General features: G+C 36.5%; 1 protein-coding gene across 1 annotated transcript in view; it reads left to right on the forward strand.

Annotated features, from left to right (window-relative positions):
- ARAP2 (ArfGAP with RhoGAP domain, ankyrin repeat and PH domain 2) overlaps nt 1–27,103 on the forward strand; it is a 169,065-nt gene that overhangs the window by 51,716 nt on the left and 90,246 nt on the right. The window contains exons 9-15 of the mRNA XM_044913011.1: nt 3,705–3,820; nt 6,778–6,977; nt 10,103–10,188; nt 11,369–11,551; nt 15,576–15,750; nt 16,201–16,332; nt 26,461–26,605. Of these exons, the coding sequence (XP_044768946.1) occupies nt 3,705–3,820; nt 6,778–6,977; nt 10,103–10,188; nt 11,369–11,551; nt 15,576–15,750; nt 16,201–16,332; nt 26,461–26,605 (1,037 nt within the window). The remainder of the gene's footprint in view (nt 1–3,704; nt 3,821–6,777; nt 6,978–10,102; nt 10,189–11,368; nt 11,552–15,575; nt 15,751–16,200; nt 16,333–26,460; nt 26,606–27,103) is intronic.

Genomic DNA, 27,103 nt, shown 5'->3' on the forward strand with positions numbered 1-27,103 from the left:
TAAGATATTGTTCAGAATCTGTTTTTAGCTTTTTGCTTTCTATAGTAATATTCCACCCGCTGAATCTTCATGCTCCTGTTTTTTTCTACCCAGCTTATAGCATTTTAAGTGTCGAAAAGTGTGGCTTGTCCCTGACTTGTGCCTATTTTTCAAAATGAGACTATTACAATCAGATTGTAGTTAAAGGGTAATTTATTTAACATTTGCCTTCCACCCCATTTTTATTTTTTATTTTTTTTGTTTTTTTTCCACCCCATTTTTAAAAATTTATATATGCTTGCTAGTTATCTTAACTATGTGTTTTCTTGTAATTAACTTTTTCATAGATAATATGTTCACTTGGTTTCAAATCCAAGAGGTAGAAACTAAGAAGAATGATAACAGTTGCTAACTAGGTCTATGTAGCACTCATTGCCTGCCTGGTGTTCTTCTAAGCATATTTAATGGGTTGATTTAATCCTCCCCACCCTGAAGAAGTGTCGGTAGTACTGTTCTCTCCATCCTGCAAATGAGTGAACTGAAGCCGGAGAGGTGTACCTGATCAAGCTGGTCTGGGTTTTGTCAATGATCTGGTCAAGTTTCACTTCCTTTGGAAAGTCTACTAGAGGTCTTAATGATTTCAGATGATTTTTGTATAATCACTGCATGCCTTTTCTTGTGCTCTACAGAAGGCAGAAGCAACTGTTGATATCCTGATATTTAAGTATTGCAGACTCATCCTGTCTAGATTCTACAGCTGGTTCTGCTGTCTGATTCAGTTTTTCTCAACATTGGCTGCATATGAGAATCACAGGGTTGTAGTTTTGCTTTTTAACTGGAGATTCTTAAACTCTGCTTTCCACTTCAGGGGATAAGAATCTCAGGGTCGGAGGGAGCATTGAGGAATTAGATATATTCTTAGTATATTCTAAATACAGTCTGAAAAATTGGCTTAATGTCACCACAAATATTTTTAATAAGAAACACAGTTGTTTCATATTTAAAAGCTCTCAAGAGCATGGACATTTATTTTGTTACTCTGCTGTACATTTTACAGTCCATTTGTGCCAATGAATTCAGTACTCTAATTACTCAAAACCATATGGCCATGGCCAGCAACTGATAAATGGGTTACAGTTTTCTTCCAGGCTAAAAAAAATCATTTTTGCCTTGTTCGAAAGAAATTTGGGGTCTAGAGCCTACCCTCACTTATTTTTTCACAGAAATTGCAGCTTTATATGTAGACATTTCACAACTTGCTTGTAGAAATGAGGGGCCACCAGTTCAGGTCAGAGCCTGGATAAGGCTCATCAGTATCCATAAAACAGTTACTCTTGCCATTTGCTAGTCTGATGGATTGAGTAGGTATCTCTGCCCTTCCTAACACACAGTACCTGCAAGCCAGGCGCTCATCAGAGAATATAACTTGGCATAGAAGGTAATAGTGCATATCCGGCTCTCCCATTGCATAACAGGTCTCCCATTATGGAGAACTGTTGGAAGGACATGCAGTCTGTTCTAGAGTTACTACTGTATCAGGTCGGGCCATCAGATAGCTGTTTTTGAAATATCCTACCTTGCCTGACATATGGTAGCTACACTTGTGAGCATAGCACAATTTATAGGATTGTGGAATCACTATGTTTGCACACTCAAAACTAATGTTACTTTGTGAACTATACTTCAACTAAAAAAAAAAAAAACAACAACAAAAAAAACAAACAAAAAAACCCACAAAAACAATACAAAAGAACCCCCTGCTTTATTTCTTCATTTATAAAAGAGAGCTTGAGTTTCTGGTCACTTGCTTTGGAAGTTTCTCCAACAATTGTTATCCAGCAAGAACACTGATATGGACAATTGAGAATTTTTTTTTTTAATTGTAGTAAGTAAGTATAACACTGAACCTATTTGATTCTCCTTGTCCATATAGATCACATTAAGTATTGTTTTATAGATGAGTTTGCCATACGAAGTGGAAGTATATTACGTTTTTCTAATTTTGCAACACTTAGCATGTCAGTGCATCTTCTCTTTTATATTATTGACTCTCAGTTTCTCTCTTGTTTCTCCTAACATAACAAGCTATTTGTACTTTCATAGGAAAAAAAAAAATCAAATTGACGATACGTTTTATAAATGCATCATTTCCTTATTCTAACTTAACATCTTATGGTAAAAATATGAAGAGAGGCTTTCCTGCAATTTATGAATGAAAACTCTGGATACTTTTACAAGTGGGGGAAATTTGTTACTATTTTATTTCACTTTATTAGGAATGCTTTAGTAGCAAATGACAAAAACCCAAAGGATCGCTTAAATAGGGATTTGTTTTAACAAATCTCTTGGTGTAGGCAGCAGAGAGCTGATGCCACCAGGGAACAAGGTTCTTCCTATCTTTTTTTCTCACTCTGGCATCCTTAGGTACAAGAATTTGTTCTCAGGCTTTTCATTTCGAGGATTCTAACAGCTTCTGTGCTCCGATGTTATTTCCTAAGAAGATGGAATGGCGAGGGGTTAAAGTCTTTCTTCTTCCAAGATTTGTTCCCTCCCCCAAAATCCTACCCCAGGAATTTTTTATATTTTATTGACCAAAACTAAGACATATGATCCCTTCTAGCTTGCAAGGGAGATGGGAAAATAGTACCTCTACTTTTAGCCTGTTGAGAGAAGGCCTGTGAACTTTCACAGTCTCTGCCAGAAGAATTCTTATTGAAAATGGGCCAATATTTTTTGTAGCCTGTCTTTAGTATGGCTACTTTTTATAGTCAATTTGAATTTTGGAATTCAGAGCACATTTAATCTGAACCTGTTTACATAGATAAATTAATCTTTTGAAGTAGAGAATAATTATATTTTTAAGGTGTTGAGATTATTTGATAAATCAAATTCCCAAACCCTTATGATTAGATAACAATATTTCAAACTTTAATGCTTTTAGAAGGTAGACCTTGTAGCCTTTTGAACAGTTTCTAATTTTGGTGGGACAAACTGAACAGAGGGGCTATAGGTATTGAACAAATGGCACTTTTCATACCAAAATTGCATTAAAGGAGCTTAAGAATTTAATTGAAGGAATAGGAAAGTAATAAAATATTGGGAATGAAATAAAATTATAAAATAAGTAATGCTTTTGTTTGAGAGTAAATGAGAAAAATAATGTGACAGAGCAGAGGTCACATCACAGAGTAAAACAAAGAATAATCATCTTGGGTTTCAGTCACTTTCTGCCACATACAACTAGCCACGCTAAGTGACTTTCATTTCTTTGGGCCTCAGTTTCCTCTACTTTCTTATAAGTAGTAGTTATAGCAACCTCACAGTGTCATTTGACTCCCCTACTTAGAAATTGCTAGGCACGTGCTAAGGCTAGTTAACTTCGTTTCCTTTGCTGAATAGATAAGGATGAAAAAGTGCCTAACTTAGAAAAGCAAGCATGTACAGTTCACAGTCTGTGTCCTAGTGAACTTAACATTTCATGTGAAAGAAGTCTGTACTTGATCAGTAGCCCAGCTGTCCAGCTTGCAATGGGACTGGATCGAGAGTGCCTACCTAAAATAAGAAAACCACTGTCAATCCATTTTTAATAACTTATTTAATTCTACATGTATGTGTGTAGTAAAATTTAGTAGGATATAATGGATTTTAAAGAATATAATTGTACTTGCAAAATCCATATTTTTGTTTCTTTATAATGTTGTTACATATTTTTTTCTCCCAACTAGGATTTTAAGAGTGGACTTGGTATTACCATAATTCCTATGAATGTAGCAAATGTAAAGCAAGTGGACCGAACTGTAAAACAGTCTTTTGAAATAATCACTCCCTACAGGAGTTTTAGGTAAGCTATATTTAAACTTTTGTGTATGTGTTATTCCAAGAAAGCTTGGGCGATCTACTTTTACATTGCTAGTGGTGGTTTTATTTCTTATAGATCACATAATAAAATCATGTTCATTGTTTCCTATATTATCTAATTTATTAACCGGTATGTAAAAACACCTCATAAAAGTGACTTGAATTATCACACAACCTGCAAAGTTACTAATTTCATGAGATTTGGGATGTTTCTTTTCTTAATACCTTTTTTCTTAGTACGCTTGATAAATATATTAATTTTTTATCAACAAGTATATGAAAAATTCCTTCACATTTTGAAGGAATGAAGAATACTACATTGTCTTTAAACTGTATTTTTATTTACCTTCTTTTAGCCTACTCAGATGTAGTCTTCCTTTAAAATCAATTCCTGATTACAGTTGCTCCATAATGATTTCCTAAAAGGAACTCCTGATTGAAATAATGGTGATGGATCTCATGGCACTTATTCATCAAATATTTTAACAGTTTATAATATGTTTTGTGTTACGGTAATCTAGTAATTACTTCATATGACAATGAGAAAGAAAACTTCAAGTTCCTAATATGTTTTAATAATCTATAATAACTCCATAGCTTTGGTACACAGAAAAGGCATTAAGTCAGTATCTGTGAGTTCACCCACATTAATTCATTTGTTACAAATAATCAGCATATCACAGGGTAGTATGCAGGTCAGAGGCAATTGTCCAGAGGCCTTTGAAGGACTAACAATTACTTAGCAATTTCAAAAATACTCCCAAGTCTGGTATTTATTTCATCTGTCAGATGTGTCTGCTGGCTCAAATTTTGAGGAAAAAATAATCACCTAAAGATTAACAAACTTTATTTTCACATAGGCAGATTCAAGCCTCAACTGAAAATGTAGACATTGGCTGAGCTGTTTTTTTTTTTTTTTTATTTTATTTTATTATTTTTTAATTTTTTTTTATTCTTATGTTAATCCCCATACATTACATCATTAGTTTTAGATGAAGTGTTCCATGATTCGTTGTTTGTGCATAACACCCAGTGCTCCACGCAGAACGTGCCCTCCTCAATACCCATCACCAGGCTAACCCATCCTCCCACCCCCCTCCCCTCTAGAACCCTGTTTGTTTTTCAGAGTCCATCGTCTCTCATGGTTCGTCTACCCCTCCGATTTCCCCCGCTTCATTCTTCCCCTCCCGCTACCTCCTCCTTCTTCTTTTTTTGGCTGAGCTGTTTTTACTCATAGTGTTTCTGACACAAAATATGTGGTGGGCTTTTTCCTCACACCAACCAATTCTCCATGTCTCCAGATCCCAAGCGGGTGTTGGGATTCAGTCCTATTCTGACAGCAGCTACTTGGCATGAGCATTAGACCCCACAAGTTTAAGGGCTCAATCCCACAAAGCTGCCTTCAATTCAGACTCCAGTCACAAGTACTGGGTCCTCAGCTTACCCACGCTTTGTTCTAACTTGGCTACAAATTGGGATTCCCAAGACCCCAACTCCCCAGGTTCACTAATTCGTGAGAATGACTCGCAGAACTCAGGAGAACAGTTTAATTAATTATTGCCAGTTTATTATAAAGAATGCATCTCAGGAACATCCACATGGGAGAGTCACACAAACAAGGTACAGAGCTTCTATGCCTTCTCTGGGTACATCACTCTTTTAGCACTTCAGTGCATTCATCAACCTGGAAGCTTTCTGAACCCTGTTGTTCAGGGGTTATTATGGGGGGGGGGTGTTTCATTCTGTAGGCATGATTGATTAAACCCTTTGTCTTTGTTGATTAACTCAATTGCTAGCACTTCTCCCATCCCTAGAGGTCAGGGGGGTGGGGCTGGAAGTTCCAATCCTCTAATCACATCTTGTTCTTTGTGGTGGCCCCCTCCCATCCTAAAGCTATTAAGTCCTCCAGCCACAAATTATCTCACAAGGATACAAAAGGCACTTGTCACTCCAAGAGTTTTAGAATCTGTGTACCAGTAACGCAGGTGCAAAGACCGTTGTGCCATATTGGCTGTGACCAATCTCATAAAAGTGGAAACCACAAAGAAGTTTATGAATATTATGCTGATGATAGCAAAGTGCTTCAGAAAATATCCATTGTAGGCCTCTCAGTTTCCTTATGGGTTATTTGGAATATGTTAGTCATCTGTTATTTTCATTATATTTCAAAAACATTTTCATCTTCAGGACAGAAAACATTACTGTGAAACATTTTGTGGGTCATTGGCCGAGTTTGGAGCACTGTAGCACATTTCCTGACACATTGCAGATACTGACTAAACATTTCTTGGAGTGAACCCATGGTTAATGTTTTATTCCTTTACTCAGGTATCCAGTAAACACTAAGAATTAGCATAAATCAGAACATGGCTAAAAATGAGTTAGAATTCCGTTAGAATAGTAATCACTTGAAACTTTTTTGATTTCCCAGTTTCTTAAAGCCATCTGGACATTCTTCTCATTAGAAAAGAAAATCTATTTTTAAGACTGAAAAAAATCAAAATTTCTGGTGGGTGTTTTTGATAATTTAGTTTCAGACTATCATGGCATACTTCCTTGGCAAAATAATCCAATAATCCCGAAAGTCTGAAACTCAGCCAGTATCTCATTGATTATTATATAACCACTGCTTAGGAAACATGGCCTCTCATTTAAGCTGTTGACCTAACAAGGCGATTTTTATATCCTGGTCAGAAAAATGTACATATGAATTTTGGTTCAAGATATGTAAACAAATTCATAAACAATGTGGGATGTTAAAGGAAAAAAATGGATTTTTAAATTGGATGATTTTTAACAGAAAAGACTATTCAGCTGCCTGGAAGGCATATTTTTCAGCTGCTGTTTAACTTGTGAGTGAAATGAATATGCAAACTGAACATACCGCTTAATTGGCCTTTACAAGAGAGATCGATAATGCAGAAACATTAATTGTCTCAGCTTTACAGCCGAGTCTGAAAAAGAGAAACAAGAGTGGATTGAAGCTGTGCAGCAATCGATAGCAGAAACTCTCTCTGATTATGAGGTAGCTGAGAAGATTTGGTTCAACGAGTCCAACAGAAGCTGTGCCGATTGTAAAGCCCCAGACCCTGACTGGGCATCCATCAATCTCTGTGTTGTCATCTGTAAGAAATGTGCAGGTAATTAGTGATAAGTTATGCTCAGCACTGTTTGGTAGCAGATTGGCACTGAATGCTCTTTATTGTCATACGTAGTGTGTCCCAGCCAACAGTTGTGAAAAATAAAAATGGAGGAGGCTTTTACATTTCAATTAAATTTAGAAATATCTTATAGTTCTAAACTTCTTTTATGCATGACTTAGATGTAAAAATTGATTTTTAAGCATGTAATCATTTTGAGCGCCTCCTGGTCCATGTGTGGATGTTAAAAAGACAGTGTTGAAATTTTTAGATTTTAAGGTGAGCGTGTTTCAGAATGCACCCTGAACATGCTTGCATCTTTGCATGATTTCCCCACTTTTCCCCAGTCATATTTTGTAAGATGTGTATTTCATATCAAGGTCATTCTGAGCTCTAAACTTGGTACAGCAGATCCCATATCTCTTCTAATGAGAGTGTTTATCTAGAAGCATTTCCAAAGAGTATTGAGGTTTCTGACAGTAACCAGTACTATGACTGGTTATCTTATTGTGACTTTACAGCTTACAGACCATCTGACAGCTCAGTGTATTTGGGGGTTCATAGTTGTTCCAGTGAGTGGAGGGAATGGACCCCAGCTTAGGTGTGTGGTCATAGAGGTCTTGAAGAAACTTAGTCACATCCTAAACTTTATGTCAGCATCCTAGCTTTACCAGGTACTATGCTGGTCCTGGGAATTAAAAAAAATGTATGAGATTGATATTGCAGTAGAATTACAGTTCACTGCAGTCGAATATGATAATGGCAAGACCGGAGTTGAGCACAGGTTTCATTGAGAGAAAGCGGAGGAGGAGCACTACCTCAGTTAGAGCAAAGGCTAGGACGGTTTCTTCAATCCTCAATACTTTTCAAGAGTTCTATGCTTCCACAGTTCTTAACACGCTAGATTTTCTCAGGAGCTAATTAACATCAATAGCAACAAGAAGAAGCATCAGCTAATCCCCCTCTACTTTGTATTTCTTCCCAACCTTTTTTCCTTTCCAGTCTTATTGGAAGAGAGCCTTTGTGTTGTCCGAGGCTGTTGTTTCTACTCATGTCTTCTGCTTCTTTCTTCTCTTCTTAGGATCCTCACCTCATCGTTTATTCCTTCTCTGTAATTATTCAACCGTGGTTTCTTTTGTTTCAGCATATATACTAATGCATGTCTGTATGTTGACACTAGCTTCCTGAAAACTTCCCATTTCCCTGTATGTATCATTCTCTGTCTCTTTTCCCTTCACAGACAGGGTACTTTCAAGAGTAGAATTCTGGGGGTGCCTGGGTGGCTCAGTCGTTAAGCATCTGCCTTCGGCTCACGTCCTGATCCTGGGGTCCTGGGATCGAGCCCCACATCGGGCTCCCTGCTCCGCGGGAAGCCTGCTTCTCCCTCTCCCACTCCCCTTGCTTGCGTTCCCTCTCTCACTGTATCTCTCTGTGAAATAAATAAAATCTTTAAAAAAAAAATAGGATTCTGCACAGATTTCCTTCATTTCTTTAACTTCCTTGTTTTTCTTCATCCTATGATCAGTTTTCTCTTCTCTGTAGTCCAGTAAAAATATTTTCACCATGTTTCCCTGTGTATTTTACCTCTCTGTTTCTGTGTGGTCCGTTCCTATCTTTATTGTCTTCTCCGCAGTATTTGGCACTTGAGTATTTGACCAGTGTGTCTCTCTGTGACTTCCCATCCTTCCTTACCTTCCAAAATACGATTTTCTCTTTGTGTGTTCTTAATACTCTGGTCATTCTTTTTCAGGTTACTTTTCCTTTGCCTGGTCCTGAAATACATGTGTTCCTTTGGGTTACATCCTCAGTTCTCTTTCACTCCAGTGTTCCTGGTTGATGTTATTTATCATTTTAAGTTCAGCACTCACTTATGAGTGGACAGTTCTCACCATGTTGGACATTGTACTCGTGGGTCTACCTACTGGACTCTTTTCTTGGATGTGCCCAAGATACCTCAAAAATAGCATGTGAAAAATGGAGCTCTCATTGCTGCCCAGCTTATTACATAAAACCAAACATTCTCATTTATTCTAAATCTTGGTCAGAAGCAATACTGTCTACCCTACGTTCAAGCCTAAAACCTGAGAGACCCTCTTGACCCTTCCCTTCTCTTAAAGCCAACCAAGTCTCAGTAGTTTTTATCGCCTCAGGATTTCTGAATCTGCCCTCCCTTTTGTTGCTCCTCCTGCTTGTCTCAACTCAGATTCTATCTTTTTTTTTTTTGCCTCCAAGACTCCAGGGGTTCTTTCCAGTTCTTCTACCTGTTTTCTGAGTCCAACCTCTTTCAGTATTGCCTAGTTGGTCTTTATAAATGCAAACCTATGCATATTTCTGCCATTGGGATTTTAAGACTTAGTGCTCTGAGTAGTTACCATTTTAAAGAAAGGAGGAAAGGACCCTCTTACCTAATGTAGAGAGAGGAATGAACTTTCATGCTCATAGGCAAAAAGTCATTAAGATAGAGACAGTGTCTTGAATACCTTATTCTCTCCTCAGCCTAGAAAACCTGAGACATATTCCTGGGTGTCCAGTAATGACTGAATGATGATTACACAGCATAATTGAATCGATTGTAATAGAATGCTGGGCTCTTATTCTCTTTCAGGCATATAAATAGAATAAAGAATCCACTTCATATTTTTAGATACATGTTTTTATTAGAGCTGTTGCTAGTTTTTTTTTTTTTTTTAGGAGTAAAAGGATATCTATGTTTACATACATGGAATTTAAACAAACCTATTATAAAGTTTTTCAGTAACCTCTAATTGCTAGTTAATTACCAAGTGATGAATATACACACATACATATTGGTGTACATATATACTTAGTTTTAAAACTATAGTTTTATACCACTACAGGGTAGTGATGAAGATGATTACTGTTATCTTCATTGTGGCTGGGATTTCTGTATAATTATCACCACTACTTTTAATGCTATTGGCATTAGGAAATTAGATATTGATGTGTTTTAAGTTGAAAAGGTATATACACACACACATACATGAATGCATACACACATTTTTTAAAAAGATTTAAAGATTAAAGATTTAAAGATTAAAAATAAAAGATTTAAAATACATTTACATACAAATTGAAATAGAAATGCAATTGTATCTTGACTTCAGGACAACATAGATCTTTAGGACCAAAAGATTCCAAGGTTAGAAGTCTAAAAATGGATGCCAGCATCTGGAGCAATGAACTCATTGAGGTAAGTCCAGCCTAACTGTGGATGTGGTTAGCAGGGATCAGGTGGTAGTTAGCAGTGGAGTGGCATGAATTACTTTAGGAGCTCTTTGATAAAGTTCTCACCACACTGTAAAAATGGCTTATAACCTGTTCGGTAGTAGTAGCTTCCTACTTCAACTTTAAGAATGCTTCTTAAATGAGATAGTTATTTTAAAAATATAAAATACAAGGAATTTAGTAGTAATAGCTACTTTTAAAGGCTTGACAGCCTTCTTTTTTTTAAAGCCAGAATTTCTTTCTTTTTAACCCAGCATGGATAAAATATTAGAAAAGTGAATGAAAACATTTGGCAAAATTTTCTCTTCTTTTTCTTGACCATGCTCTGTCATAACTGTGCTCATGTCTGACTTTCTGTCTCCTGTTTCCGTTTTCTTCTTGGATTTCAGTAACCCTCTCAACCACATTACCCCACCTCCTAGGCCATTTTAAATGAATCTGTCTCTATGTGACCTTCAAAAAATAATAATGCTTTTGCTGCAATTTGGGTTGCTTGCAGTTTCTTTTCTAGCTTATCTTGTACCATTACTAAAAGCAATGAGGCTGTATTTATTTATTTATTTATTTTTTATTTTTTTTTTTTAAAGATTTTATTTATTTATTTGAGAGAGAGAGAATGAGAGACAGAGAGCACGAGAGGGAAGAGGGCAGAGGGAGAAGCAGACCCCCTGCTGAGCAGGGAGCCCGATGCGGGACTCGATCCCGGGACTCCAGGATCATGACCTGAGCCGAAGGCAGTCGCTTAACCAACTGAGCCACCCAGGCGCCCAATGAGGCTGTATTTAAAATAGAAATAATATCTGCTTTCACACACCATCTTCCTGAAAGATACGGTTTTTTCATGTTTATGCATATTTTATACTAAGTTATTTTTTTTGGGGGGGGGAGTATGCACATAGGGGCAGGGAAGGGGCAGATAGAGACAGAGAATCTTAAATAGGCTCTATGCTCAGTGTGGAGCCCTGTGCAGTGCTCGATCTCATGACCCTGAGATCATGACCTGAGCCAAAATCAAGAGTCGGATGCTCAACTGACTGAGCCACCCAGGCGCCCCCTAAGTTATATTTTAATATGTGAGTCAGGTTTTTGTAAATTCAAATACATTTTATGAACTCATACTGTTTTATAACTTTCTGACAATTTAGCTCTTTATTGTCATTGGAAACAAAAGAGCAAATGACTTTTGGGCTGGTAATCTTCAAAAAGATGAAGAATTACACATGGATTCACCTGTAGAAAAGAGAAAAACCTTTATCACTCAGAAGTACAAAGAAGGAAGATTCAGAAAGACCCTACTGGCATCTCTCACCAAAGAAGAATTAAACAAGGTATCAAAAAATATATAACAGTAGACATGGATCTTGATGTCTTTTGAAATATGGGTCAAGGATTTTGAAAAGAATTTTAAGAAGTCCTTTACTATTTGATAAAAGTATTGTTTAATGTTACTTTATTTCCATTTGCGAGATTGTAGTATTGATTTTACCACTGTTTTACTTAAGAATTCATTATCAATAGTGAATAAATTCTTTGTCCATAACATGAGTTTCCAGCTAACTTAGGCCTCCTCCAATATTCTGAGAACTGTGGCAACTTTCCTATTTTAGGGACAGGACACTAAGTGTAACTTCAGCTTGTACATTGCTGACATCCTGTCACCAAAATAAACATCGTTTATTCAATGTATTGTTACAAGCGATGCTTTGCTTAGTGTTGTTGACCCCAAGTGATGTTTACCTTTGGCTGAGTGATTCCAGACCTTCTGGTCCCTGTTTTTTGCTGCCCACTTGTTCTTTACCCTTTTGGCAAAGGATATGGTAAGCATCCTGCCTGATTTCTTTTTTGAAATTGCTGCTTCAATTTCTTATGTGTTAGGAGGCTCGTCCATGTAGAGATATTTAATACATGCCTGTTGTTTTTGTGCTTGGAGACTATGTTCTTTCATGGTTCCCAGTTTTTTAGTATGCTTTTAGGGGCAGTACTTATGGATAAAAATCCTCAAGTAAGTAGCATTATGCAGAACATTTTGGAAAATAAATAAAGGCCTTTTTCATCCTTCTGTAGAAATTACAAGATCATACAATTGATTTACATTTCTATTGGATTATTTCCCCTAAACTAAGTTTTTAGTCTTTGTACATCTTTGGTGATAGTAGAGTGAGGCCACCGATTGATTTTAAAGCAATGGCACATAAAATACGAAGGATTCAGAATGGGCAGCTAAGGTAGAGGAGAAGGGGGGGGTGATGGTATGGGGATGGTGTTTGGGAACTATTTATATAGGTTATTACTAAGACACTTTGTTTTGGGTGGTGGTTTCATGGGTGTTAAATACATTATTAAAATTGACCAGTTATAGCAGACATACATGAAATAATAACAACAGGGTACATAAACCAAGGGTTTTGATTAATTCTGTGCACCAGAGGTCTATAATAAATACATATGTAAATAGTAAGTTGTGGATTTTGGGAAATAATTGGTGAAATTATAGAACCAGGGCATAGATTCCTCTAATGGTCTCTTCCTTTTTGATAGTGATGGGTATCTTATTAGCAGGTATACTAACGTCCCCAAATAAAGTGCTGTCTGCCACACCACACAGTTTCCATTAGATAAGTTTTACATTAATTACTAGCAATTGAATTATTCTAAGAATATTATAGAGAAGTCTACCCATTGGGATTTATTTCTACAGTGGGCTTCTTAAAAATGGTACTCTTAATGTCAGCAAATAATTTTTACAAAAAATATATTTAATTGAATAGACACATTTTTAATTGAGATATAATTTACCTACAACATTGTATAAGTTTATTCAACCTGTTGATTTGGTACATTTATATATTGTGGTATGATTGCCACTGTAGCTATATCACATAATTATTGTATTATATCACATAATTATTTCTTTTTTATAGTAAGAACATTTAAAGTCTAGTCTCTGAGCAGTTTTGCGGTAAATAATACAGTATTATTGATTATAGCTACTGTGCTGTTCATTAGATCTTCAGAACTTATTTATCTTCTAGTTGTAAGTTTGTACCCTTAAACATCTCCCCACCCCCCAGACACCCCGTGGTAACCACATTCTAATCTGTGTTCCTATGAGTTTGGCTTTTTTAGGTTCTACATATAAGTGATATATAGTATTTATCTTTCTCTGGCTAATCTCATTGAACATTATGCCTTCAGGTTCCATCCATGTCCCAAATGGCAGGATTTCCTTATGCCTCATGGCTGAATAGTATTCGTGTGTGTGTGTGTGTGTGTGTGTGTGTGTGTGTATACCATATCTTTATTCATTCATCTCTTGATGGATACTTAGGTTGTTTCCATATATTGGCTATTGTGAATAATGTTCTAATAGACATGAGATTGTAGATCTAATACCATTCTAATAGGTGTGAGATAATCTTGTGGTTTCCCTGATGATTAATAATGTTGAATATCTTTACATGTAACTGTTGACCATTTGGATGTCTTCTTGGAAAAATGTCTATTCAGTTTCTCTGCCCGTTTTTTAATCGGATTGTTTTTGAGCTTGTGAGTTCTTTATATATTTTAGATATTAACTCCTTATCTAATGTATGGTTTGCAAATATTTACTCCCATTCTATAGGTTTGCCTTTTCATTTTGTTGATTTTTCTTCAGATGTGAAGCAGCTTTTTAGTTTGACCGAGTCCCGCTTATTGATTTTTTTTTTTTTTTCTTTTGTTGCTTGTGCTTCTGGTGTCGTCTCCAAGAAGTCACTGTCAAGACCAATTTCAAGGAGCTTTTTCTTGTGTTTTCTTCTAGGAATTTTAAGGTATCAGGTCTTATGTTTAAGTCTTTAATCTCTTTTGAGTACATTTTTGTGAATGGTGTAAGATAAGGCTCCAATTTCATTTTTTTGTATGTGAATATCCAGTTTCCCAACACTATTTGTTGAAGAGACTACCTTTTTTCCATTCCGTGTTCATAGTGGATGGATATTGATTGCACACTTACAAGTTCTGAGTTCTTTTTTAGGTTCTGGGGATACAATTGTAGTAAAACATAAATGTGCTTCTTTTATTCATGAGAGTTGTAGTCAAGTAAGGGAGACTAACCGTGAATGGCTGAAGTCCAGTAAATGTACCATAACAAATACATTGTGCTGTGAAGGAAAACAGTAGTGGGGAGATGGAAGAATAAGAGGAAATATGTGTGATTAAATGTGGGAGGGCAGTCAAAGGCTATTGCAGTGGACGGGATGTTAGCTGGTATCTTTTTCAACACCCTGATGTTGCAGATGAGGTAAACTAAGACGCAGGCAGGTGAAGGGATTGCCTACGATCACCTAGCAAATTGGTACAAAGTCAGGTATAGGTTGCGCTGTTTGATTCCGATGCAAAGGAAATTCTGTAGGTCAGCTAGACCATGGTAGGAAAGGTAAGTACATTTTTTAACAGTTAACCGTGCAGGGCTGGAACTGTGAATGCATCGTGGGACTTCTTGGCTGTCCACTCTGAGCTGCCTATTGGGATATTTAATGAGCAGTTATTCTGAAGTTGCATTGTAGAGGGTAAATTAACCAGTGATCTATCTGGGTGCAGCATGTCAAGGAGGAGGTGAAAGGGTCAGTCCGGGGCTAAAAAATCAGATAGAATCAGGGTGCCGAAATCACAGGGTTTGGAAGCACATGGGAAGCCAGTAAAGTGAGGAAGCAGAAAGAGAGGGTGAGGAGAGAGGTGAAGGCAGCTTATTTCTTCGAGGTCACAACAAAAGCAACAACAACACAATTAGGTTCTGGCAGTTGCTAGTGTTTGTACGATGATGTATAACATAAGTCAGTGTTGTTCTATTACCCCCTGCTTGCCATTCCTCCTCCCCACCCATACCCCACACAAAAGGAAAGATACTGGATTTGTTTTGCACTCATCTTTCAAATTCCCAAAGCACAACAATACTTTAAAAAATTATATAGATCCGATTAGGCTGAAAAATACATACATAAAACATTTATATGACAAAACATTTAACAGATATTTCATTATTACATTTTACATGTTTTGCATTTTCTGAGCATCCAGCCATTATCATAGTATAAAAAATGTCTTCCTAAGCAACTGTGATGGATTGGAAGGTTGGAACATCACAGCAACAGAACAAGGAATTAAAACTTGGAGGGCTTAGGTTGTAATTTAAATTCATACAAAGCAGACCTTTTGAGCCTGGTGCTTAATTCAGGGCATACTTACTATTAGCTTTCTAGGTTAAAAAAGAAATACACACTTCATCTTACAAATGGTTTGGCAGACTTTCATGCATTTTAATAGCTAGAATTGTATTTCCTTCCCTTAAAAGGTGTGTTTTCTTTTAACGACCAGGCTCTGTGCACTGCTGTTGTGAAACCAGATGTTCTAGAAACGATGGCTTTGCTGTTCAGCGGAGCGGATGTTATGTGTGCAACTGGAGACCCTGTGCATAGCACCCCCTACCTGCTGGCCAAGAAGGCTGGACAAAGTCTGCAGATGGAATTTCTCTACCATAACAAATTCTCCGGTCAGTCCCTGTCCCTACATTAGCCTGGTCTCTTCTGATATATCTCCAAAAGGACTGAAGTACAAATCTGCATATTTCTCAAATAAGAAAAGCCATCAGAAGGAAGACAAGGGTGATTATTGAAAAGATAGAAGATGCTTAAAACCATGTTTTGTTTTTTTCCAAGGAAATTGTTTAGGAAATCTTTTATATTTCTTTAATCTTACAAAGATTAAAACAGTTAATCCCACCTAATCATTTTCACCAAAATTAATTCTGATTTTCATATGTGAATAATAAACATAACAAGTGCTTATTTGCAAATTCTGTGTGATGTGAGATAAATACCTGTGTATTTATTCTGTGGTGAATTTGAAGTAACTAGCTAAAAACTCACCTACATATTCATAAGCAAAGGGAAAGTATTTACATTTTAGATTTCAAATGTATTATTTCTGTATTTTTTTCCAGATTTCCCTCAACATGACATTCACTCTGAAGGTGGATTAAGTCAAGAGTTCTCCCAGTCCACGTTCCTCTGTGACTTTTTGTATCAGGCTCCTGCTGCTTCTAAACTCTCTTCAGAGAAAAAACTGCTTGAAGGTATCTTTTCAGCTTCTTTTCGACTTTGTTATCTGACAAAACTTTATTTCATTATCAAAACAATTATGTTTAAATTTTTATTTTTTTTCCCTTAAGATGTTAGATTTGATCTCGCAATAGAGAAATACTTTTTGAGGATTTATAAATGCTTCAAGGCACAGACACGATTTCATGCACTGCAGCGGGGATTTACCACTGGGTTGGAATGCTGGTGAATTCTCAACAGAATTCACTGGTGTCTCTTTACCGCCAACCAACTCTGTTTCAGGATTTAAGGGTTATTCCAAAGAAATGTGAAACTCAGCCCTTTCCATTAGGGACAAACACCCTAACTGGGGAGATAATAGAGATAAATGTCAACACATAGGCAGAACTGACAAGTTTTCGGTTTGTTCTGATTATAAGCGTACGTGCGTGTGAGTGGAATACAGCTTAAGCATGGTTTCAAAGAAATGATGGGAATTAATTCAACAACCTCTCCTAGGTTTGGGGAATTATCTGAGCAGTCACGGTAGGTGTTTCTCCATCTCTGCATCCAGCTCCTTATGTCAAGTGTGTGCTAATAAGCATTAGGAATTACAAAAATGAATAAGACACAGGTCTCATGTTCAATACATATGAACTAATTTGGGAAATATAGGCCAAAAAATATAATGAGATCTGTCTTAATGGAACAAAGAGAATTTTAAGAGAGATTAAGCTGTACAGGCCAATTGGTGGTGGGCGTTTAGAGGCTCGGGAGCCTAGTATTAATTCCCTAGGTGGTATAATCCAGCTGTACTACTCTATCAAAGGAACTATAGGATGAAAAAAACTCACTTTAGAGTGTTAATCCTGATCTTTGTGCATTTAAAGTGATTATTTCAGTATAAATGCTTTATATCCAAAGAAATGATATCCCTAAGTAGAATTATATTGGGATTAGCCCTACTTTATTAGATTTTCCAGAAAATAGTAGCTATCCTTTAGTGAACAGGTACTATGTGTAAAGCATTGCTTTAGGTACTTTATGTACATTAATTGTAATCCTCATAATGAAAAATGGAGGAGCTCAGCATGAAACAGAATTTTACATCTGATTTGCGTTATAATTGTTATTGTACACTTTGGCCTTGGTCAAAGTGTTATGCTGGGTGGCATTTTGAATTTGGATGTTTTTGGTTCTTTCAGCAATTGGTTATTAAATGTCTTCCTGCACTCAAACTAATAAAAATGACAAATTTTATAAAGATCTTCTCGAAATCTTCTGTTGCTCTTCAGTATTTAACCCTTAGGTAGTCAGAAGCTGGTCAGAAATGGGGAGGGAGTACCTGAATAATCTGTGAATTGGCTATAGTAATTATTAAAATAATTCTAGGCAGTTAATGCACTTGTAAATAAGTTTACAAGTTTTCTAAAATATTTCTTCTGAATAGTAGGAGATCTTAGACCCACCCTTCAAATCACTTATAAAAAGATGAGATAGGGAATTTGAAATATGAGATTTTCTTTCTAAAACTAAAGTGTATCATAAGCACTTTGCGACTAAAAATAAGCTTTCATTTATTTTTTGGCAAAAATAAAAAACATTGTGCTTATAATATTTATAGACTTAACAGTTTGTTTTAATATTTCCTTGAAGATTGCTTTTCTTAATCACTCGGGGAATAAATTATGTTTTAAACTTGTAACTAAATCATTCTTTCCTTTTATCTTTTATAAATTAGCTATGGATTTTTTTTGTTAAATTTTATTTCCAAAATTAAAAACTGGTGCATTCTTTGTAATTTAATTGGGGATGTTTTTTCATTTTGGAACATCCTGTTTTAAGTAATATGAAATTAAGCTTTTGCACTTTGGCTGTGTAGCACAGCAGAAATGATTTCATTGGAAAATAATCTCCTGGTAATGTATTCTTTGATGGTCTTCATTTCTTCCATCCAGTTTGTCAGCAGCTTCTATCATTTCAAACTCAAAATAGATCTTGAATCAGTTGGCTCCTCTCCATCTTAACTAATAGAATCCTAGCCCAGCCACCATCACGTCCTACCTGGGCTGCAACACCCCCCTTAATTTGCCTCCCAATAACTAACCTACCTTCCTTCCAAATCATTCTCCAAAAGCAGATTTAATGATCATTAAAAATGTAAATCAGATCTTGTATTTTCATTCTTTGAGTATATTCATCAGTTTCCCATGACAGAATATATCCCTGTTCCTTAGTGTGACCGAAGAGAACCTCCTGTCCCTTCCCTCTTCATCTCACATATTCCTCCCTGTACTCATAGGCCTGGCCCCACTGTTTTCCTCTCCATTTCTGCAACATGTCATGTTCTTTTCTGCTCTTCTGGACTTGTACAATTGCTATTCATTTTGCCAGGAGGACACTTACCCCGGTTTGGCTTTTTTCCTCATTTTTCAGGCATCAGTTTAGTGCTACTGTGGTATGCTGTTACTGGTAGCTCTTTCCTTTCATGGGGTTCTTCTTATTTCCATCATAGCATTTATTGCATGAAAATGGTCCCTCCTTTATTGGTTTCTCTCTCTGTCTCTCATGAAAGCTCAATGAGACATGAGCATTTGCTGGCTTATTCAAGATTATCAAATCTTTGGCGCCTAAAATAGTGTCAGCACAACAGTAGTCATGTGTAAATATTTGTTGAATAAGTGACCATTTCTCTTATCAAGTTATTACTGGTGTAAAAGGGCAAGAGACTTGTTAATATTTTGTTTTTGACTTGCGCCTAAAAAGATATAGTTGTGGGTCAACAGACACGTGAAAAGATGCTCAACGTCACTAATCATTAGGGAAGTGCAAATCAAAACCATCTTATACCTATCAGTATGGCAAGGACCTAAAAGACAAGAAACAGATGTTGGCAAAGATGTGGAGAACCTTATGTGCTGTTGGTAGGAATGTACACTGATGCCATCACTGTGGAACACAGTATGGAGGCTCCTCAGAAAATGAAAAATAGGAACACCATATGATCTGATGATTGCACCGCCGGGTGTTTACCCAAAGAAAGCAAACACACTAATTCAAAAAGGTATATGCAGCATTTTTTACAGTAGCTGAGTTATAGAAGCAACCTAAATGTCTATCCATAGAAGAATAGATAGAGAAGACATGGTGTATATATATATTACAATGGAGTATTACTCAGCTATAAAAAAGAATGGTATCTTGCCATTTGGGACACTATGGATGGACCTAGAGGGTATTATGCTAAGTACAATAAGTCAAATACTGTATGAATTCACTTATAATGGAATCTAAAAAGCAAAACAAATGGACAAATAAAGAAAACTGGAAACAAAATCATAAATAGAACAAACCAGTGGTTGCTAAAGGGGAGGGGGTTGGGGAGGATGGGCAAAATAGGTGAAGGGGATTAAAAGGTACGGGCTTCCACTTGTGAAATAATTAAGTCGTGGGGATGAAAGCTACAGCATAGGGAAGATAGTAATATTGTAATGATCTTGTATAATGACAAATAGTGGCCGATGATGACTATGCTCGTCATGGTGAGTACTGCACAGCGTATAGAATTATCAAATCACTGTTGAATACCTGACAGGTATGTTGTACAGCTAAAAGCAATATAACATTGTATGTCAGCTAGACTCCAATTAAAAAATTACATATTTGCTGATGCAGAACATTTTGTTCAGGAAGTGTCTGCTTAAAAGTGAAGAAAAAGTCAAACTACCAAGAAACAAAGTTCTGTTTGTTGTTGTTGTTTCTCAAGATGCTGTAGCAGTGTAACTCCTGTTGAGCCACCAGCATTATGGAAACGAATTATTTGGAAAGATTTAGAGATGAAAGTGTATCTGTTGCCTTTGCCTCTAACTGGCCGTCAGCGCTTGTCAGGACAGCCAGAGAGCGAAATGATTAAACAGGAAGAAGAAAGTCAGAATAAAATGCATGCAGTCCTTCAGAGAGTTACAAGAGGCTTCAAATTGTCAGTTCAGGTTTTCAGGATTCGAAGTTCTTCTAGCCTCAGGTTATGAAGACTGATCTGTATTTTTCTTTTTCTTTTTCTTTTTTTTCTTCTCAATTTAGTGTTCATGAAAAGAAAGATTGATAGCTCGTGTTAAACCTAAGTATAGAGCTGAATAATAGCATCCTGGTTTTGTTTTCTGTTTTCTACCCTCAACCATATTTTTCCCCCCTTGGTGTCTTACCGTGATTTGTTGACACGGTGTTTGATTTTTAAAAAGAAAGTGGTTGATATGGTTTGCTAGAAACTCTATATTGTCTGTTTATATTTAATTTCATAAATTAGCTTTGAGGAATTTTGAAGATCTTTTGTTCTATCAATGCCTAGCTTGTATAGTCTTAAAATGTTTGAGGCTAAACCACATTTATTTTAAATGAAAAGAATTCCTTGTGTGTATTCCTGTTTTCAGTGAATGCTGAATACCATCAGTTTAGGAAATCCTTCGTCAGGAAACAACTTCATGGCTTCAAAAAATAATAGTTTGCCTTCACTGTCTTGGAGTTACTGTGCACATGTGTATTAGAAGCTATGACCTCGGGGCGCCTGGGTGGCTCAGTTGGTTAAGCGTCTGCCTTCGGCTCAGGTCATGATCCCAGGGTCCTGGGATGGAGCCCCACATCGGGCTCTCTGTTCAGTGGGGAGCCAGCTTCTCCCACTCCTTCTGCCCTCCCTCACCCCCGCTTGTGATCTCTCTCTCTGTGTCAAATAAATAAATAAAATCTTAAAAAAAAAAAAAAGCCATGACCTCTACTCTCTCTAATATGTTTTAAAAATGGACATACATGCTTCAAATGTGTAACAGGCGCAGAGAGGCAGTATCGGTAAGTGGTCAAGAGGCTCGGTTCCCAGACTTGGCCGCCTGGGTTCTACTCTCCGCCCTGGTTTCTAAGTACTTGTGTGATCTTGGAGAAGTCAGGTAACCATTCTGTGCCTGTGGACGGGGTACAAGGGAGGGATGTGTGGTAGAACTGACCTAGTAGGGTTTTTCTGAGGATTCAGTGAGTTGATGTTTATAAGATGTGTAGAAGAGTGCGTGGCACGTAAATACGATGATGAGGGGATGAGAAGCAGAAGCAGCAGCAGGGGGTCTATCTGTAGTCATAGCTGTTGCTGATTTCCTGTTATTCTCTGAGTTTAGGCGTATCCTCCAAGTGGTAGCTGATAGCCAGTGTTCCCAACAGTAGCATCCATGTCATTGCATAGTATTCCAGTAGCCCGCCACTGGAGTCCTTTCTTGTGTTTGAACAAATTCCAGTAATGTTTTTCTTCCCTGATCTAAATATCAAGACTGAATAGAAAGAATGAACAACCTCTCCAGGCCCTCCAACCACCATACACACCAGCTCTTGTCAAACAAATAGCTTGTGTCCTGAGAGTTGCCCTCTGTGGCCCCAGTTTTATTTCTGGTGGACATCTTCTGGTAATTGGTTAACAGTAAGACTTCCTCTGTAGCAGAGTATGTGTTCTCAAAATCAGAGTTGGGAGAGCATATCTGAATTGGGCTAAGCAGACCAATGGAATCTGACATAAGCTCTTCCTTGCTTCCCAAATGAATAGGAACGCCAAGGTTTCCTATCACAGCTTTGTTATTATAAATCCTCAAAGGTGATATCTGTGCCTGCCTTGTCTGACCACTTCTGGCCCATTTCCACTTACCAAAAAAAAAAAAGGCAAATCAAGGGTTATAGTGATGATAATGCTATAGGACTAAATCCCCTCAAGCTCATATTTCTAACCGAAAGTGAGTTTGTACTCACCTTTTTAAAGGATCTGTCATTTGTTTCCCATTAGAATTTACACAATTAGATTCTGCATTTACATTTATTTTATGCATCATGCATTTGGCACTTTTTGTTTAAGACCTTCCAACGACTCCCACTTGTCTGCCAAGAAAGGCACAAACTCCTGAACACCTGTCACATAAGACTCCTGGGGCCTGGCCTCTGCTGTGGGTCTGTGATCTTCTTTCCTATTTGCTAACTTCATGTGTAATCTGGTTCTCTGGCCAAATCGATTTTTGGCAGTTTCCCCTTTCCTTGACTTTTCTCACAGTGTTTTTTTCCCAGAATTATGGAGTGGTTATAGCTCAAAATGTATTTTTCACTACTTTAATGTCTTTTCAGTTATAAATAACTATTTTGAAAGCTGTGTTTTTCTGTGAAATGGTTTATCATTCTAGTCTGAGGATGGCTTCCTTCCATGAGTGCTTCCAACCCCTAAAGGCACCCCTGCCCCCACCATGGTTATTATTCCAGACACATCTCCTCTTGGATTGGACTGCAAAATGTTTGAGAACAGGGGGTGGGATTCCTAACTGTGCAAGTCATTATCTATGTACTCAGTAAATGTGCATTTTTTTGCATTATTCTTTATGAGGATTATCCTCTTCATCTGAGTACGTTGTTTTGAAGTTGTTTCATAACTCCAGTTGGTTGGTACTTTGACTTTTCCTTGTGTTATATCTCAGAAGTCTACAGTAAATATTCATTTAAAAATTATGGCCTTTCATGATTTTCATATAACCGTGCAGAGTACACAATGTGACTCAGGATTTGGGAGTCCTGGATGTTCAGTATATCACATTCCAGTAGTCATTGATTGGGTCTCTGTGAGCATTCTTTCCCAGTACCCATCAGGAAATTCCTTGTGCTGTTTTCCTCTGCCATTTCTGATTCAGCTTTTCATTTGGCAGTTACTCGGAATACAGTGATCCTAAGCTCTTAGGATTTTGGCCTTTTAAGTGTTTCTCCTCTTGATGGTTTTTGAGGCTAAACACCTCATCTTGTTTTCTTTCTTCTTTACCACCCTGTGATAAAGGGAAATTTAAAGAGTAGGGTAACCTAAAGTTTCTTTTAACTTTTTGTTTTTAATTGTGTTATCATGATTTCAGACTTACAGAAAAGTTGTAAGTATGGTATGAAGAATTCTCGTATACCCTTTACCCAGACTTCCCAAATATTAATATCTTACATTCAGTTTATCCTCTTTCTTCCTGTGTATGTGTGCATATGTACACACAAACAGGTATATGTGTGTATATATTTTTAGAATTACTTAAAAGTAAGTTGCAGACTTTTACCTTTTTTTACCCTTAAGTAATCCATTGTGTATTTCTTAAAAAGAAGGACTTTCCCTGAAATAACCATGCTATAGTGATCAAAATCAAGTAATTATCTGATGTACAGATTTTATTCATTACATCTGTATGTATAAACCTTATTTATTAGTCTTAATATCTGTAGATCTAATGTATATTTTAAATGCAACATTATGGGTTGCTTGTATAATTTAATTCTTGGCAATAACTTACAATTTGAGAGTCTGTACAATTTCTAGAGTCCACAAATAGGATGGCAAGATGATAATTCAAAATAATTGTTTTTTATCTCAAGGGACTGAAAATTTCAAATAGTTTCTGCTTCCTAGCTTTCCTTTTTTTAAAAAAATTGAGTTTAATGTTTTTACCTCACTTATTCAGAGAGTTATTTGGCAAACTATAGACCTTGAATTATATCATTAAAACTTGTAGAAAATAACATGTTTCGGAATTTAAGTTTCATGTTAGTGTCTTTCACTAGGAAATATATGGGATGATTAGTGGGGGGATTTTTGCTCAATTCGCAAAGCTCATTGTTTTAGTTTTTTAAAGTCGGAATTAAAAGGAAGTGATAAAGATTAGTAACGGCAATGCAAAGACATTATATAAAATCGGGCGCCTGGGTGGCTCAGTTGGTTAAGCGACTGCCTTCGGCTCAGGTCATGATCCTGGAGTCCCGGGATCGAGTCCCGCATCGGGCTCCCTGCTCGGCAGGGAGTCTGCTTCTCCCTCTGACCCTCCTCCCTCTCATGCCCTCTGTCTCTCATTCTCTCTCTCTCAAATAAATAAATAAAAAATCTTAAAAAAAAAAAAAGACATTATATAAAATCACAAGGTGTTCATCCTTTTCATTTGAACTCTTTTGCATTTATATTTTTGTTGTCTAAGGTTCAGTTGGGAAAAAGCTAAATGCAAGGAGTGACATGGGTACTTTTGGAATGTATAATAATGTAAAACCCACTAGAAGAGCAAAGTAGATAAATACATGCTTTATATTTGTACATAATTTCCAGAATTCATTAGGAGCAGAACAAGCCTGAATAGACCTGTTTCCAAAATGACGCTTTCTTCCCAGCCCCACAGTCTTCCATTAGACTCCACTCTAGCAAATAAGCATTGTGTCTTTTTAGAAAGGACCCAGAATTTTATTTTCAAAATTAAAAGGGAACAGCCTTTAGGAAGTAGTTTCTGATTTGCACTATTAAGTCTCAATTCAGTTGTAGCAATTAATAACTTCTCCTCCCCCTATATCCATTTCCACTGTCAATAACAATCTTCTTTAGCTTAAGTTCCATTTATCCCAATATCGTTTCCATGTGTATGGACCATTGTTGATACCCATGGCTGCATTGACTCAGATGTTCTGTTAACCTGTATATATTACTCTACTTCCAAACTGATATTCTCATAGTTGATGCATTAGCAAAATTTGGCTCATTCTGTACCTTTAAAGTAACGCTCCATGGTTACATTGTTGTGGTCAGGCCTTATTGTTACATGTAGTTCTTAGACCCTTTCAGTTATTCTTGTTCATCAACTCCGAACCATTTCCAGTTCTGGTTCTTCAGCCCTCTTCCATCTTTATTTGGATCCCTGTTGTGATTTCAGAAGCATTCTTGCTACTCTCCAAAATTGCTTGTTTCTTTTTACCCATTAAAAAAAAAAAACAGCTTGGCCAATCTCTTCTATTTTCCCTGCTTTTGCTTCCAGACCTTTGAGATTGCTGAGAATTGCCAGTTAGGGAACCAAGCCTTTTGAGTTGACCACAGATTCGCGCACGCGCGTGCGTGTGTGTGTGTGTGTGTAACCTAATCTGGATGCAACACACTAATTGGTGATCTTTATAAGCAATTTTTTCCTAATTTTTATTTTATCAAAGCAGTACGTGCACATGCACAATACAGTTTTAATGGAAAACATATTTGTTCCTTGTTTTTTTCCCCCATTTTTAGACATTATTCTTTCTTTGATAAATTCTTTTTATCTGATCTTTTTTCTTGGAAGTAATATTACTTCTTGTATTACTTCTATAATCTTAAAGCTCCATCATATTGTATTAACTTTTTTCTCCCTCTTACTTTTGGGAGAGTTTCTTTTCTAAGCTTTCTCTCTCGTTTTTTTATTTTTTAATTTTTAAAATTCATGATTCCATTTTAAATTATCAAAATGTGTTTTTTGTGTTCTTAATTTCCTTTTTTAGAACATTTGTTCTTGTTTTATGCCTACGGTATCTTCCCTTGACAGTCTGATATTACTTATAGTTTAAAAAAATTATTATTTTGGTTTTGGTATCTGTCTTTTATGTTGGAAGCTTTCTTTTAAATGTTTGGGATCAGTTGTCAGAAGATTCCATCTCTTGCTGAGAGTGTTGGGATTTGGGGCTTGGTTATCACTGGCTTCATTTTGTATGTAAATGTGGGCAGTTAAGTAGGAGTCTGTAGAAGTGGTCTGTAACCACTTTGTTTCTAGAATGGCACCATACCTCTGTCTCCAGACAGTGCCTACACAGCCACAGATAATCCATAAGTGAATACATGTGGCTGTGTTTTAATAAAACTTTATTTATAAAAACAGGTGATGATATGGATTTGGCCTGCAGTGTAAGACCCCTTACAATTTGAATTTTAAATTCCCTAACCAGGGCATTAGGGGCCTGCAGGCCCCTAATAACTGCAGGTTATGGCCCCTTTCTTTTTTTGCATACCTACCTAACATCAACCACAGCCTTACTTTTTACACTACATGTTTTCCTCTGAATACTCTGTAGACATCAGTCCTTGCTGTTTCGGAGTTGTTTTGCAGCAGTCTCTTATGGATCTGTCTGCGTTTCTGGTCATCAATGTCATAGTTATTTTTTGTACTTTCCTTGTTACTAGATTGTACATTTTTTAAGAGCAGAGAGAATGACAACTGTATATCCCATACAGCAATAACGTACTCTTTACACAAAATAGGAAATTAATAAATTTGAATCCAGTTATTATTTAAACCATTTGTTTTTTAAAAATGCGCTGTAATTATGATACATTATTTGTTTTGAATTCCTAGAGACAAATAAAAAGTGGTGTGTTTTGGAAGGAGGCTTCTTGAGTTATTATGAAAATGATAAGTCTACCACACCTAATGGCACCATTAACATCAATGAAGTTATCTGCCTGGCTGTACACAAAGAGGACTTCTATTTAAATACCGGGTAGGTCTACTGTTAGACAGGTAGGAGGTGAAGAATATTTCCTGATATTTATCATACCAGATAATAAGAGATTTGTTAATTCTTCATTTGCTTATTGTGGAAGAGTTTAATAGTTTCTTGAACCCTGATCATTTTGCAGCTTCTGAAAGTTCCTTAGGGCATTTGCTAAAAAGTAGAAAAATTAAAATATTATACCAGGTACTATGAAAGGCTAATGTATTTGCATCTAATCTTTAATAAATTTATAGCATTCCATTCTAGAACATGTCCTAAAATTTTTATAATTTACTCATTTAAAATGGTGGACTAATGGCAAAATTTATGCATTCATTTAATGCATTATTCAAAGGAAAATATTCAGTAATGACTTATTTCCATTAAAATAAAAAACTAAAAGTATTTTATACCATATTGAAATGCTAAATTCCCTAAAGATTCACTTTAGCATTTTAATGGTCTCAAAAAAGTTGCAATTAAAAGAGTAAACATTATTTATTT

Source organism: Neomonachus schauinslandi, chromosome 2 (genome assembly GCF_002201575.2).
Source record: "Neomonachus schauinslandi chromosome 2, ASM220157v2, whole genome shotgun sequence".
NCBI lineage: Eukaryota > Metazoa > Chordata > Mammalia > Carnivora > Phocidae > Neomonachus > Neomonachus schauinslandi.